Source organism: Petromyzon marinus, chromosome 43, assembly GCF_048934315.1.
Source record: "Petromyzon marinus isolate PM22_M1 ecotype Great Lakes invasive population chromosome 43, UKy_Petmar_22M1.pri1.0, whole genome shotgun sequence".
In the NCBI taxonomy this organism is placed as follows: domain Eukaryota; kingdom Metazoa; phylum Chordata; class Hyperoartia; order Petromyzontiformes; family Petromyzontidae; genus Petromyzon; species Petromyzon marinus.
The window spans coordinates 16,427,827-16,443,271 of record NC_133709.1 but is presented as its reverse complement, the minus strand read 5'-3'; the positions used below and the strand labels follow the sequence as shown (position 1 = coordinate 16,443,271).

At 64.0% G+C, this 15,445-nt stretch overlaps 1 protein-coding gene across 6 annotated transcripts in view; it reads left to right on the top strand.

Moving 5' to 3' along the window:
• Positions 1 to 15,445, top strand: part of LOC116957809 (protein 4.1-like) — a 95,531-nt gene that overhangs the window by 31,035 nt on the left and 49,051 nt on the right. For 3 of the 6 annotated variants that reach the window (XM_076073858.1, XM_076073853.1, XM_076073857.1), the window contains exons 1-2: positions 7,889 to 8,083; positions 10,988 to 11,158. In XM_076073858.1, the coding sequence (XP_075929973.1) occupies positions 11,000 to 11,158 (159 nt within the window). In that variant the 5' untranslated portion in view covers positions 7,889 to 8,083; positions 10,988 to 10,999. Of the gene's footprint in view, positions 1 to 7,888; positions 8,084 to 8,356; positions 8,466 to 10,987; positions 11,159 to 15,445 lie in introns of those variants that run through there. The other 3 variants (XM_076073859.1, XM_076073856.1, XM_076073855.1) reach the window with 3 other exon arrangements.

Genomic DNA, 15,445 nt, shown 5'->3' with positions numbered 1-15,445 from the left:
GTGGCTGGGTGAGTGGGTGGCTGGGTGGCTGGGTGAGTGGCTGGGTGAGTGAGTGGGTGGCTGGGTGAGTGGGTGGGTGGGTGGGTGAATGGGTGGGTGGCTGGGTGAGTGGGTGGGTGGCTGGGTGAGTGGGTGGGTGGCTGGGTGAGTGGGTGGCTGGGTGAGTGGGTGGGTGGCTGGGTGAGTGGGTGGGTGGCTGGGTGAGTGGATGGCTGGGTGAGTGGGTGGCTGGGTGAGTGGGTGGCTAGGTGAGTGGGTGGCTGGGTGAGTGGGTGGGTGGCTGGGTAAGTGGGTGGGTGGGTGAGTGGGTGGCTGGGTAAGTGGGTGGGTGGGTGGCTGGGTGAGTGGGTGGCTGGGTGAGTGGGTGGCTGGGTAAGTGGGTGGGTGGGTGAGTGGGTGGCTGGGTGAGTGGGTGGCTGGGTGAGTGGGTGGGTGGGTGGGTGGGTGAGTGGGTGGGTGGGTGAGTGGGTGGGTGGGTGGGTGGGTGGGTGAGTGGGTGGGTGGCTGGGTGAGTGGGTGGGTGGCTGGGTGAGTGGGTGGGTGGCTGGGTGAGTGGATGGGTGGGTGAGTTGGTGGGTGGGTGAGTGGGTGTGTGGGTGAGTGGGTGTGTGGGTGAGTGGGTGGCTGGGTGGCTGGGTGAGTGGGTGGCTGGGTGAGTGGGTGGGTGGCTGGGTGAGTGGGTGGCTGGGTGAGTGGGTGGCTGGGTGAGTGGGTGGCTAGGTGAGTGGGTGGCTGGGTGAGTGGGTGGGTGAGTGGGTGGCTGGGTGAGTGGGTGGCTGGGTGGCTGGGTGAGTGGCTGGGTGAGTGAGTGGGTGGCTGGGTGAGTGGGTTGGTGGGTGGGTGAGTGGGTGGGTGGGTGGCTGGGTGAGTGGGTGGGTGGCTGGGTGAGTGGGTGGGTGGCTGGGTGAGTGGGTGGGTGGCTGGGTGAGTGGGTGGGTGGCTGGGTGAGTGGGTGGGTGGCTGGGTGAGTGGATGGCTGGGTGAGTGGGTGGCTGGGTGAGTGGGTGGCTGGGTGAGTGGGTGGGTGGCTGGGTAAGTGGGTGGGTGGGTGAGTGGGTGGCTGGGTAAGTGGGTGGGTGGGTGGCTGGGTGAGTGGGTGGCTGGGTGAGTGGGTGGGTGGGTGGGTGAGTGGGTGAGTGGGTGGCTGGGTGAGTGGGTGGGTGGGTGGCTGGGTGAGTGGGTGGGTGGCTGGCTGGGTGAGTGGGTGGGTGGGTGAGTGGGTGTGTGGGTGAGTGGGTGGGTGGGTGGCTGGGTGAGTGGGTGGCTGGGTGAGTGGGTGGCTGGGTGAGTGGGTGGCTGGGTGAGTGGGTGGGTGGCTGGGTGAGTGGGTGGCTGGGTGAGTGGGTGGCTAGGTGAGTGAGTGGGTGGGTGAGTGGGTGGCTGGGTGAGTGGGTGGGTGGGTGAGTGCGTGGCTGGGTGAGTGGGTGGCTGGGTGAGTGGGTGGCTGGGTGAGTGGGTGGGTGGGTGAGTGGGTGGCTGGGTGAGTGGGTGGCTGGGTGAGTGGGTGGCTGGGTGAGTGGGTGGGTGGGTGAGTGGGTGGCTGGGTGAGTGGGTGGCTGGGTGAGTGGGTGGCTGGGTGAGTGGGTGGGTGGGTGAGTGGGTGGCTGGGTAAGTGGGTGGGTGGGTGAGTGGGTGTCTAGGTGAGTGGGTAGGTGGGTGAGTGGGTGGCTGGGTGAGTGGGTGTCTAGGCGAGTGGGTGAGTGGGTGTCTAGGTGAGTGGGTGTTTAGGTGAGTTGGTGTCTAGGTGAGTGGGTGGCTGGGTGAGTGGGTGGCTGGGTGAGTGGGTGGCTGGGTGAGTGGGTGGCTGGGTGAGTGGGTGGCTGGGTCAGTCGGTGGCTGGGTGAGTGGGTGGCTGGGTGAGTGAGTGTCTGGGTGAGTGAGTGTCTGGGTGGCTGGGTGAGTGGGTGGCTGGGTGAGTGGGTGGCTGGGTGAGTGGGTGGCTGGGTGAGTGGGTGGCTGGGTGAGTGGGTGGCTGGGTGAGTGAGTGTATGGGTGAGTGAGTGTCTGGGTGGCTGGGTGAGTGGGTGGCTGGGTGAGTGGGTGGCTGGGTGAGTGGGTGGCTGGGTGAGTGGGTGGCTGGGTGAGTGGGTGGCTGGGTGAGTGGGTGGCTGGGTGAGTGGGTGGCTGGGTGAGTGGGTGGGTGGCTGGGTGAGTGGGTGGCTGGGTGAGTGGGTGGCTGGGTGAGTGAGTGGGTGGGTGAGTGGGTGGCTGGGTGAGTGGGTGGGTGGGTGAGTGCGTGGGTGGGTGAGTGGGTGGCTGGGTGAGTGGGTGGCTGGGTGAGTGGGTGGGTGGGTGAGTGGGTGGCTGGGTGAGTGGGTGGCTGGGTGAGTGGGTGGCTGGGTGAGTGGGTGGGTGGGTGAGTGGGTGGCTGGGTGAGTGGGTGGCTGGGTGGGTGGGTGGGTGAGTGGGTGGCTGGGTGAGTGGGTGGCTGGGTGAGTGGGTGGCTGGGTGAGTGGGTGGGTGGGTGAGTGGGTGGCTGGGTAAGTGGGTGGGTGGGTGAGTGGGTGTCTAGGTGAGTGGGTAGGTGGGTGAGTGGGTGGCTGGGTGAGTGGGTGTCTAGGCGAGTGGGTGAGTGGGTGTCTAGGTGAGTGGGTGTTTAGGTGAGTTGGTGTCTAGGTGAGTGGGTGGCTGGGTGAGTGGGTGGCTGGGTGAGTGGGTGGCTGGGTGAGTGGGTGGCTGGGTGAGTGGGTGGCTGGGTGAGTGGGTGGCTGGGTCAGTCGGTGGCTGGGTGAGTGGGTGGCTGGGTGAGTGAGTGTCTGGGTGAGTGAGTGTCTGGGTGGCTGGGTGAGTGGGTGGCTGGGTGAGTGGGTGGCTGGGTGAGTGGGTGGCTGGGTGAGTGGGTGGCTGGGTGAGTGGGTGGCTGGGTGAGTGGGTGGCTGGGTGAGTGGGTGGGTGGGTGAGTGGGTGGCTGGGTGAGTGGGTGGCTGGGTGAGTGGGTGGCTGGGTGAGTGGGTGGGTGGGTGAGTGGGTGGCTGGGTGAGTGGGTGGCTGGGTGAGTGGGTGGCTGGGTGAGTGGGTGGGTGGGTGAGTGGGTGGCTGGGTAAGTGGGTGGGTGGGTGAGTGGGTGTCTAGGTGAGTGGGTAGGTGGGTGAGTGGGTGGCTGGGTGAGTGGGTGTCTAGGCGAGTGGGTGAGTGGGTGTCTAGGTGAGTGGGTGTTTAGGTGAGTTGGTGTCTAGGTGAGTGGGTGGCTGGGTGAGTGGGTGGCTGGGTGAGTGGGTGGCTGGGTGAGTGGGTGGCTGGGTGAGTGGGTGGCTGGGTGAGTGGGTGGCTGGGTGAGTGGGTGGCTGGGTGAGTGGGTGGCTGGGTGAGTGAGTGTCTGGGTGAGTGAGTGTCTGGGTGGCTGGGTGAGTGGGTGGCTGGGTGAGTGGGTGGCTGGGTGAGTGGGTGGCTGGGTGAGTGGGTGGCTGGGTGAGTGGGTGGCTGGGTGAGTGGGTGACTGGGTGAGTGGGTGGCTGGGTGAGTGGGTGGCTGGGTGAGTGGGTGGCTGGGTGAGTGGGTGGCTGGGTGAGTGAGTGTCTGGGTGGCTGGGTGAGTGGGTGGCTGGGTGAGTTGGTGGCTGGGTGAGTGGGTGGCTGGGTGAGTGGGTGGCTGGGTGAGTGGGTGGCCTGGCAGTGGCGCGTGTGTCGCAGATGTGAGTGGAACAATCGCGACCTTTGCCCCCTCCCCCCCTCCTGCGAGAAATCACCATGCACAGAGAATAATTATGACTATCATTACGAGTATTATTATTACCACCGCTATCCCGGCACATTGGAAGCGGCGCTTGGGCGTTTGGGGATGCGCTGTTTGCAAGCTCTGCACAGCCAGCGTCGATTCAAACGCACAGCCGTGCGGGGTGGCATTCAGCAGCGGCGTTCAGCGGCACGCGGCGAGCACCTCTGAGCCTCTTGCGGTCTCTCTGTGGCGAGGAGATGTTAACTACCTCGCCGGGTATATAGGAGGTCTTGGGTTCGATCCCGACCCTGACGCCTGCTGTATTTTTGGAGTCTGCGTGTCTCTCTCTCATCATCATCATCATCACGGTGCCTGGGAGATGTTAACTACCTCGCCTGGTACACAGGAGGTTCGTGGGTTCGATCCCGACCCTGACGCCTGCTGTATTTTTGGAGTCTGCGTGTCTCTCTCTCTCTCTCCCCGTGGTCACGTGGATCTTTCTCCGTTCTTTTCCCCTCCACATTTCCCCTCCACATTTCGAAGCAACGTCAACGCGTTCGGGGTATCTTGGCTGCCATACGTCTCCACGTGGATGATGAGCCACTTTGTTGGTGCGCTACCTTTCGCGGCCAGGTCTCATCTGGTAAAATAAAAAATGGATTGTGAGCTTGGCCGAACTCGGGTCGCCGAGTTCGTCGCAGCGCGCCAACCACAGCGCCGCCTCTCCCACCGCTGCCTGAGCACCGAGGGGTGCGCTTGAGCCGTGGCGGTGTCGTGTTCAGGCTTCCGGAGCGAACGCGATGGAACGAGCAGCGAGGGAGCACGGAGCCGGACCGAGGTCTCGGCGGGGTTGTGAGTGCGCATCCCGGTCGGGGGTCGGTGAAACTAGTGGCGCCTTGTGGGGGAGTGGACAGCGGTTGACCCGGTGGATGTGCTCGCCCCCCAGCCGTAGGAATGAGGAGCCGCCACCACTGGCTCGGGGCTGCACGCAGGAGACGAGCGCCGCCTCGATGCCCGATTGGAGCGGCACGCCGCGCGGGCGAGGCGAATGCTCGCGGTGTGTCGGACACCCGGCGTTCGCGCGTCACCAGCAGTCCCGGGAAGGACTGCATTGCGAGTCCGCTTCCACAATCCCCCCCCCTCCTCCTCTTCCTAAACTTAGTGTTTTACCAGGTTAAGGCCCCCCCCGCTGAGCCGCTGCGCAGCTCCCTTTTCAGAAGCGTCCTGGCCACGAGCGGGTGGCTCATCACCGCGTGGGCATTTGTGGCAGCCAAATACTCCGAACGCGTGCCGTTGTGCCTGAATGTCGCGGGAAAAGCCGGAGCACCCCGGGAAAAATCCACGCGACCGCGGGGACAGAGAGAGAGAGAGAGAGACACCGCACACTTCCGAGTATACAGCAGCAGGCGTCAGGGTCGTGATCGAACCCACGACCTCCTGTAGACCAGGCGAGGTAGTCAACATCTCATAGCCACCGTGATGATGAGAGAGAGAGACACGCAGACTCCGAGTATATAGCAGCAGGCGTCAGGGTCGTGATCGAACCCACGACCTCCTGCATACCAGGCGAGGTGGTTAACATCTCGTGACCACGTGTATTTTGGCTCGCCATCAAAGCAGCGCTGCAGAGATAAGCAGCTTGGACCGGTTTCGTCCTAATCGGGACCCAATCGGCACGGCGCAGCCACTGCTGCAAAGTCGGCAAAAACCCGGCGGGCACACGGACGGCGGCGTGAAAATCATCGCGGCGGCCAAACACGGCACAAAAACCCCGCAGACGTTCCCCCTCCCCTCCCCCCCCCCCCCCCTTTGATCTCATCTCGTGAAGTCCGCATCACGCAGAAGCGGCGGCTTCATCAAAGCTGGCCCTCGCGCCGCGCAGAAGCCGCTAGCGACCCCGGGAGTCGTGCGCGGTTCACCGGCAGCGTGCGGGCCGGCCCGTCTCGGTTTGCCCGTCGCGCCTTCCGCAGCGGGATCTGTCGCGCCGAGCCACGTCGCTCGTCCCCGCCTCTCGTGTCGCCCTCGTGAGAGCAACACGAGAAGTGGGGGTGGGTGGGGGGAGGGGGGGGGAGGGCGAGTAGATTCGAGGATCTGTTGGACGGGAAACGAGAGCGAAGAAGGGATGGGAACGGGAGCGCAGGGGTGTCAGAAGCGATGCTGCAGACTTTGGAGGTTCGTTGAATTTCTTTTTGCACCCTGCGTTGCCAGCCACAGTAAAAAAAGACTGAACGGCACGAAAAAAGCCGTTGGCGAGGAAGAAGAGTCTTCCATTCGGGAGTCGGCCTCTCTGCGTACGTACAACTCTCCCTGCCCTCCCCCCCCCACCCCCCGCACGTTGTTCCCTCTGCGTGGTGGTGGTAAAGAAATAATAAAACACGCGGCCGCGCTTTCTACACGACAAGCCTTCGGGGGGGGGGCCGCACGGCCCCAACGCGACCCTTGGCCACGAGCAGGCCGACGGTTACGTTCATTGGCGCAGACCGAACATTCCAACGATGCGCGTGGCGTCCGCCGAGCGGGAAGGGAAGAGGGCCGCGAGCGGTGAGGCTGGCCAGGCGGGCGAGCCCGCCAGCGCCAGCAACGGTTGCTCTGCAGTTCTATACGTATGAAGATGTTTTTTTTTCCCGACGTGTTTGGAGGAAGGCCCGGAGCCAACCCTCTCTCTCTCGTCGCGGCAAGCTCCGTAAATGAGCACGTTTGTTCGTTACGTTGAGAGACAGATACCGTAGGGGAGGAGTGGCGGGTGTTGATATCGTGTGAGCATTCTCCACAGTTGAAAGCACTTGCCCCAACAGTATGTTAAGGCTATATGGGGGGGGATCTCTGTCTTTGTTTGTCTATGTGCTTGTGTATGAGGAGCGGTAGCCCCACCAAAACTAAACACCTGCCTGGTACATTATGCCACTAAACAATCCACCCCCTCAGCTCCCCATTGGTGATGGAGCAGTTACAGAGAGAGTGGAGAGTTTCCCTTACCTGGGCAGTGTGCTTTTGACCAGCTCCGGTCTGATAGCAGAGGTCTCACTACGAATCAGCCGGGCGGCATTATCTTTTCATCAGCTGCGCAATGCTATGTGGAAACTACCTGGTCTGTCGCTCTGCAGGAAGCTTCGGGTCTTCTCGGCTACAGTCATGCTCTCCCTTCTCCACGCTTGCGAAACGTGGACCCCTCTAATGGAACATCTGCGCCAGTTAGAAACATTCAGGCTGGCATGCCTACGATCCATCCTGGGTTTAACCAGCAGGCTGGATTATGTGAGGAGCTCACAAATTCTTGAAAGATCTGGACACGGTCCCATCGGTGAGCTCCTCCAGCAGCTGCCCGGCAGGCAAAGCTGCATTGGCCGGGTTATGTCGCCCAGAAGCCCAGCCACAGCATGCCCAAACAGCTTCTGTTTGGCCGGATAGAGGGGGCTAAACGGGCGCGACATGGACCGAAGAAGATAATAGACTGATGCGGTACAGGAAGATGTGGAGCTGAGTGGACTTGCCGACGACTGGTCCCAGCGGGGTTAAGATCGACCTCTGTGGAGGAGGCGCAATGACAACGGAGGGCAGAGGAGCGACGCTCACAACAACGAGCGGAGCACTGGGCGGCTAAAATGCAGCAAGTTGGCACAGTAGGGGGTACAGCCGGTGGTGCATCGCCGGTCATCTCAGTCAACCAACCCATGGCACCTGCTGGATCTGTCCCGAGACCTCCTCCTGTCAGCGAGCCTTCGACATTGCACGTGGCCTCAGAGGGCCCCTAGCCTCGCACAGGCCCCGTGGTGACGTCACTTAGTGGCGAATTGACGGGTATTGGTATTCGAGCGGTAGTGTAGCAGTAAGTGCACTGCCCTACGCAGCCTCAATTTAGTACCTCGTGCGGTGTATACATCACCACTGGGGAGACAAAGGCGGCTGGGTGTGGTTCTGGCCACGCACCCCCTGTCGTGCCCGCCGTGCCGGCCTTAATAGGTGCTCGCTGACCCTCACTTGTCCCAACAGTCTTTTCAAGGCTGCACGTGGGGACCTTTATCTTTGTGTGTTTTTGTGGGCGCTCTCTTTGCTGGTCACACCACACGCACAGCCTGCCACTGCCGATACGACCAGCAGGAAGTTTACAGCAACAACAAAAATCCGCGGCAGTCGCCACGAGTACCAGCGCCGCCTTTCATGCGGGACCGGGGGAGGGGCTCCCCCCCCGTCCCCCCCTCCCCGCACGAAGCGGAACCCACAAACGGCAAAACTCCACGGCGCGCAGAGCGGCAGTCTCGCCGGAGCGTCCGTCCGTCCGTCCGCCAGGCCGCTCGCTGGGAGGATCTGTCCCGCGTCGCGGCGGTCGGGTTTGCCGTCCGGCTCCGTCCGGCTCCGTCCGGCTCCGTCCGGCTCCGTCCGGCTCCGTCCGCGTGCGGCCGACTCTTGGTCTCGCGTCCGCCAGATCGCGGTGAGCGCAGGCGCTCCCGAGCGGAACGCTCGCCACCGTGTGGTTCCCGCGCCTTTCACTCCGGCACTCGACGGCGGGGGGTCGCGCGTGGCGGGGTGGCCGGGGTGGCCGGGGTGGCCGGGGCGGCCGGGGCGGCCGGGGTGGCCGGGGCGGCCGGGGCGGCCGGGGCGGCCGGGGCGGCCGGGGCGGCCGGGGCGGCCGGGGTGGCCGGGGCACGTCAGGCCCCGCGCGCGCGCTTCGGGTCCGTCCGGCCGCGGAGTTGTGCTCGCGGTGTTTTTTTGTTTTGTTGCGAACGTTCGGCGGGCACAGGGGCCCAAGAAGAGGGCGGGTTCGCAGACGGGCGAGCGGAGCTGCCGGTGACGAGAGCGGCGAGAGGGTGAAGGTGAACGCCGCGCGCGTCATGGCGCGCGTTTCTTGCGTCGTGGTTTTCGCGAGCGACGCCGGAATTGTCCGGTCAACTTGTGGCGGTCGCCCGTGCGTGGTCGAGGGGTCGCGCCGACATTCACGGATCAGCCGGACGTGTGGTCGGGGTACCCTGTAAGTCCCGCGAGGTCCGCGGATGGATTCCATGGGGCCCGTTACAAAGGGGGGGGGGGGGAGGGTGGGGGTAAATGGCGTGAAATTTAAAGCGTTCATCCCACAGCATCGGCCATTTGGTAATTGGTAGGGACATTCCACGCGTACGTTTTACAGGCCTTCGTCAGTCCGCTGCCGGATGAGAGCTTCTCCACTCCTGTGGGGGTCATGGCGGTTGTTTTCACCGTGCTTCACCGTGCTTCACCGTGCTTCACCGTGCTTCACCGTGCTTCACCGTGCTTCACCGTGCTCGTCGCTGCCTCTCGGTACCGGGCCACGGCTCGCCGCCGATTTGAGCCGTGGCCCGGAATTGAATCCGCGGGTCTCTCCGGATTCGTAGCGCGGTGCGCTAACCGCTACGCCGCCTTTCCCCCGTCCCCGCCCCTCAAGAGCGGCTGCTAATTTGTATCCGAGCCGCATCACCTCCGGCGGCAGTGGTTAGCGATGGGAAAGCACCTTTGGGCCGTCTCTTACCACGAGCAGTGGAGCGTGTCGCTCACGGGTTCCTCCTCCAGCCACCCCCCCGCCTCCTCCTCCTCCTCGGCGGTCTCCATGTGTGTATCTGCGCGTCGATCTCCACTCCACGCTCCTCTCGCTCCTAACCGGTCGGGGTGGCTCACCGGGAGAGCGAGCCGCTCGCGAGGTCAAATCCTCGTTGCGGGGCGTGAGGGGCGGAGGCTGGGGGGGGGGTGGTTGATCCATCGTCCCTCTTTCTCATTGTCGATACAATGAATTGCCATCGTGCGGCGGAGCCCAATGGTTTTTTTTCTGTGGGTAGACTCTCCCCTGCCCCCCGCCATAGGAATGTGGAATTTCCAACATTAGCTCTGCAGGGCGGGTAAGCTGGCGATGGGCAACCGGTGCCTCGGCGCTAAGTTGAGCAGGAAATCACTTTGACTTTCAAAAAATGTCAAGAGAAGTGAGGCCGCCTGGAGTGTGGTGATGGTGGTGGTGATGGTGGTGGTGATGGTGGTGGTGATGGTGGTGGGTGGTGGTGATGGTGGTGGCGATGGTGATGGTGGTGGGTGGTGGCGATGGTGGTGGCGGTGGTGATGGTGGTGGCGATGGTGGTGGCGATGGTGGTGGCGATGGTGATGGTGGTGGTGGTGGTGGCGATGGTGGTGGCGGTGGTGGTGGCGGTGGCGATGGTGGTGGCGATGGTGGTGGTGGTGATGGCAATGGTGGTGGCGATGGTGGTGGTGATGGTGATTTTGATGGTGGTGGCGATGGTGGTGGCGGTGGTGATTTTGATGGTGGTGGCGATGGTGGTGGGTGGTGGTGATGGTGGTGGCGATGGTGGTGGGTGGTGGCGATGGTGATGGTGGTGGCGATGGTGGTGGTGGTGATGGTGGTGGCGATGGTGGTGGCGGTGGTGATTTTGATGGTGGTGGCGATGGTGGTGGGTGGTGGTGATGGCGATGGTGGTGGCGATGGTGGTGGGTGGTGGTGATGGTGGTGGTGGTGGCGATGGTGATGGCGGTGGCGATGGCGGTGGCGATGGCGGTGGCGATGGTGGTGGCGATGGTGGTGGCGATGGTGGCGGTGATGGTGGCGGTGGTGGCGATGGTGGTGGCGATGGTGGCGGTGATGGTGGCGGTGGTGGCGATGGTGATGGTGGTGGCGTTGGTGGTGGCGGTGGCGGTGGTGGTGGCGGTGGTGGCGGTGGTGGTGGTGATGGTGGTGGCGATGGTGGTGGCGGTGGTGGTGGCGATGGTGGTGGCGATGGTGGTGGTGGCGGTGGTGGTGGTGATGGTGATGATGGTGGTGGCGGTGGTGGTGGGTGGTGGCGATGGTGATGGCGGTGGCGATGGTGGTGGCTATGGTGGTGGCGGTGGCGGTGGTGATGGTGATGGTGGTGGCGATGGTGGTGGCGGTGGTGGCGGTGATGCTACGCGCGCCTGAGCGTGTGTCCCGTGGGGTTGCCGACGTGCACATGCTGTACCACGCCGTCCGTTCCGGCGCCCTCACCGTTGGCACGGCGGTCGTTTACACGGCCCAGCGCTCCTCGCGTGCGAGCACGACGGTTAGCGCTACGCTGCGCTACGAACCCAGCGGCGGGGCCCGAGTTCGATTTCCGCTCGCACATGGTGACGATTATCTGAACCGCTCCTGAGCCTCGCCCTAGGTCGACTCGGCCTCAAACTGTTACATGGTGTGTAAAAACATCGGCCGTGCTGCTGGCCCCCTATCCCCTCGTGTGCCGTACCGGCGTTCCTAGGTGCTCGCGAACGCGTGCGCATGTAATGTTATCCGCGTTGCTGTACTCTGTGTGTGTGTGTGCGTGTGTAACGTTATATCCGTGTTCCGCTCCGCGCGTCTCTTCCGCAGACTCCGCGTGCGATGGCCACAGAGGGAGGCTCCACGGCGGGCGAGGTGAGGCCGGCCTCCAGCAACGAGCAGCGGCAGGAGCGGCCGGAGCGGCCGGAGCGGCCGGTGGCCTCCACCGCGGCCGAGGGGCAGCCGGCGGCAGACGGTGGCACCGCCTCCACGGCCAAGCAGGCAAGAGGCGGACAACTCGGACAGCGCGCAGAGACAACGCACGCTAAGGCAAAGATCCCCCGCGTAGCCTTAACGGACTGTCGGGGCAAGTGCCGTTTGCGAGTAGCAGCGCCTGTGAAGGCCGGCACGGCACACGGGGGGGGGGGGGGGGGAGGGGGTGGCCAGCATGAAGGGGTGGCCAGCATCGCGCCCGGCCGCCTTTGTCTCCCCCATTGCTTATGTTTACATCAGGTACTCATTTGAGGCTGAGCCGACCTAGCGGAGGCCCAGGACCAGTTCAGATATAAGTGACTGGTGTTGGCAGCGAGCGGGAATCGAATCCGGGTCGCCGGATTCGTAGCGCAGCGTAGCGCTAACCGCTACACCACCGCTCCCCACTGCACCACCCAGCACACACACACACACGCACATATGGTACGACACGTCATTAATTATAATATGAGGAGGATAAACCAAGCATATGCGTGGGTTGTAAGGGCTGTGCTTCCTAGTCTTCGCGTGAATATAACAAAAAATCCCGCTGGCAGGCGAGAGTAGTCTGTAAATCATCCGTGTGGATGATTGCATCTCCCCCCCATTTTACGCTCGGGCAGGTTCTCAGCGGTCAGCACAAGTGCGATGATATTTTTAATTACTCGGGGGAGGGAATGAATCGCCGTGCCGGTTGGCGCGCGAGGTCCGGTGGCTCCGCGAGGCTCCGCCGGGCAGCGTTGACAAACGGTGTGTGTGTTTCTTATTTTTAGTCGCTACTCATTTTAAAAGGCTCTTCGTATTCAACACGATCCAGGCGTGGTCATGCTCAGTGCGTGCGTGCGTGTGCGTGCGTGTGGGGAGCGTTAGCGCTACGCTGCGCTACGAACCCGGCTGCCCGAGTTCGATTCCCACTCACGGCCAACACCGGTGACGATTATCTGACCCGGTCCTGGGCCTCCCCTAGGTCGACTCAGCCTCAAATGAGTAACTGGTGCGGTGTGTAAACAGCGGCACTGGGGGGGAGACAAAGGCGGTCGGCCGTGGTGCTGGCCCACCCACCCCCTCGTGTGCCGTTACCGGCCTTCGTAGGTGCTACACCACTTGCCCCAACAGTCTGTTGAGGCTATACGGGGGATCTTTGTATTGGGGAGCACGTTAGCTAGAAATTCTTAGCGTGTTTTTGTGGTAATGAAATTGAAGGTGGAGGGGTTCCCAGCCCCTCGCACCCGTCAAGGGCCCCCATTTGGCCTGCCGTGGTGGCTACGTGCGCCATGGGGGGGGAATGGCCGATTTTGCAAGTCGCCTTCCCTCCGTGTCACGTCCACCGCGGCGTTACCGTCCTGGGGGCCTGTTTGTGCCGGACGCTTCGCGTGGCCCTAAAGCGCACCTAGCCTGGCACGAGCGCCGCTGTGATGTCACCGCCGCTTAGTGGCGTGGTTGCTGCTGCTGACCGTATGGGGAGCGGTAGTGTAGTGGTTAGCGCTGCGCTACGAACCCGGCTGTACAAATTCGATTCCCGCTCACGGCCAACGCAGGTGACGATTATCTGAACCGGTCCTCGGCCTCTCCTAGGTCGACTCGGCCTCAAATGAGTACCTGGTGCGGTGTGTAAACATCGCCACTGGGGAGACAACAGTGACTGTGCGTGGTCACGGCCACCCACCCCCTCGTGTACCGTTACCGGCCTTCATAGGTGCTGCTCGCTAACAGCACTTGCCCCTACAGTTCTTCTAAGGCTACACGGGGGGGGGGGGGGGTTCTTTGTATGTTAATAACACACACGCACGTACGTTGGCCATCCACCAGTTACATCGTTAGGTTTAGTTTAGCTCTGGGAGGGAACCAGAGAAACACGGAGGAAGCCCATGCAGACCACGTGGAGAGAGAACGCACCGAGTCGACCCGGCGAGGCTTCCCAGTCAGGAGTCGGGAGTCGAACCCCCGGGTCGCATGTTGCCGTGAGCCATCGGTGCCACCGCCCGTTCTCTGGACGACAGAAACCCGCCCCCCCCCCCCCCTCCCGAGCCTCGCCCTTGCCAACAAGCCGGGGAACTCGCCACAGCGGCGGCGGGGGGATCCAACTGCGGAAGTTGGATTTCAACATTTCACAGTCGGGTGCCCCCCCCCGCCCGCCACACACACCACCCCCCACAGCCACCCAGCGACCCAGCCATCCGTGGCTTCCATTTTCCTCTCCCTGTCTACCCCGCGTCATCGGCCTGGACCCCCGTGCCAGCCTGGATCGGCCCGCGACGTTAAAAAAACAACAACAAGAATGAGAACCCATTCCACGCTTGCGTGGACCCTGCGGCGATTTCTGACGCGGCGGCGCCTTTGCCGCCGCCCGCCCCCGGTGAAGGCGTTCAGTCGGTTCGTTGGCGGTGAGAATTGTCGGTGGCGACGGCGTCACGCCGAGAGCCGCGTTGGCGGTGTCGCGCTGTGTGCGTGACGGGGGACACGGAGGTCGCGGGGGGTCGCGGGGGTTGTTGGGGTCGTGGGGGTGACTGGGGTCACGGAGGTCGCTGGGGTGATGGGGGTCAATGTGGTCGCTGGGGTCACTGCGGTGGTGGGGGTGGCTGGGGTCACTGGGGTGGTGGAGGTCGCTGGGGTCACTGGGGTGGTGGAGGTCGCTGGGGTCACTGGGGTGGTGGGGGTGGTGGGGGTGGCTGGGGTCACTGGGGTGGTGGGGGTGGCTGGGGTCACGGGGGTCGCTGGGGTGATGGGGGTCAATGTGGTCGCTGGGGTCACTGCGGTGGTGGGGGTGGCTGGGGTCACTGGGGTGGTGGAGGTCACTGGGATGGCGGGGGTGGCTGGGGTCACTGGGGTGGTGGGGGTGGCTGGGGTCACGGGGGTGGCTGGGGTCACGGGGGTGGCTGGGGTCACTGGGGTGGCTGGGGTCACTGGGGTGGCTGGGGTCACGGGGGTGGCTGGGGTCACGGGGTTCGCGACGCGTGACGTCGTCTCCTCCTCGGCCCGCAGCGCCGGTCGCCCTCTTGGCACCGGAGCTCGTCGTCGCCGAGTTGGCGGCAGCGCTCCGGCGAGACGCCGCCGCAGCAGCTGGGGCTCGAGACCCCCGCCAGCGACGCGAGCGGACACTCTCGACGCGCGGGCGTAGCGTCGTCGCTACGGGGGCGTTGCCGTGCCGCCCCCTCCCCCGCACCGCCCCCCCCGCGCCCGTCACCCTTGCCTGGCACGCGCAACAACTCTGCACGTCGCCTCGCCTTCAGGAAGGTCCGCACCGGCGGTCGGCAAGCAAAGTAACAAGAGGAGCCATTTTTGTTAGGCTTGCCTCAAAGATCAACTCGGCGTTTCAGGAGCCCCCCCCGGCAGTGCCGCGTGAATGCGAGACGGCGGCCCTTGACGGACAACGCCACGGAGACGGTGCCTGGAGAGCCGCGTGCGGCGCCATTGCCGACGATTTACGGCCCCTTCCGATGATCGCTCCCTCCCCCCACGCCCGTGCCGGCGGTCACGGGGGCTTGTTCGTCCGTACTTCACCGCGCCGGTCGGTTGGGCAGCGTGCGGCTCGGGACAGCGTGCGCCACCGCCGATCGCCGTGGCCGCACTCCGCCAAACGCCGTTTCGGCTTTCGGCTTTCGTTCGGCGCTCGTCCGTTGCTGGCGGACGAGCGATTGACGGGGACTTGGTGCGACGTGGTAAGGCTGTGGCCGCGCCAAGCGGGCGTTGTCTCAGTCTCACAACGTGCAGGGGGGGAACCGCAGCTTCGCGGTCGTCTCAGTCGCGGCTCGACACCCGCTCACGCGGGGAGAAGGATGGTTTTTTTTTATATATATATATAATCACAACGAAGGTACGGGCGCAGCCCTGCAAGTGCTCGCTGACGCCGCTGCCGGGGCAAAGGTGCCTCCACTCGAAAAATAAGTTCCCTTTCCTGCTCGGGAAGGGGGCCCTCGACTGGGCACGTGTGAGGAAGAGCTTCACAGCTCATCGGATTTCTCCGGGATGAGAGCGGATTCCGATTGCGAAAACGCCGCCCCCGAGGGCCCCTGTCGGGTGATCGGCCTCCTCGTGCCCAACGCCCAGCCGGACGTCGTGCACAGGGAGTGAAACCGAACACGTGGCGGCGAGGTTCCCCATTCCCGGTTCCTCTTGAAGCGGATCGCTGCCGGAAGGTCGCGAGTTCGAGTCCTGGTTCGGGTCGGGCTCGGCTCAGGCCGAAGACGGTGGAGCTGCGTTCAGGGGCGCAAGTGATTTCAACACCACCACCACCATCACCACCAAGACCACCACCATGACCACCACCATCATCGCCATCAAAGGAGAGAGATCCCCCGTGTAGCCTTAACGGACTGT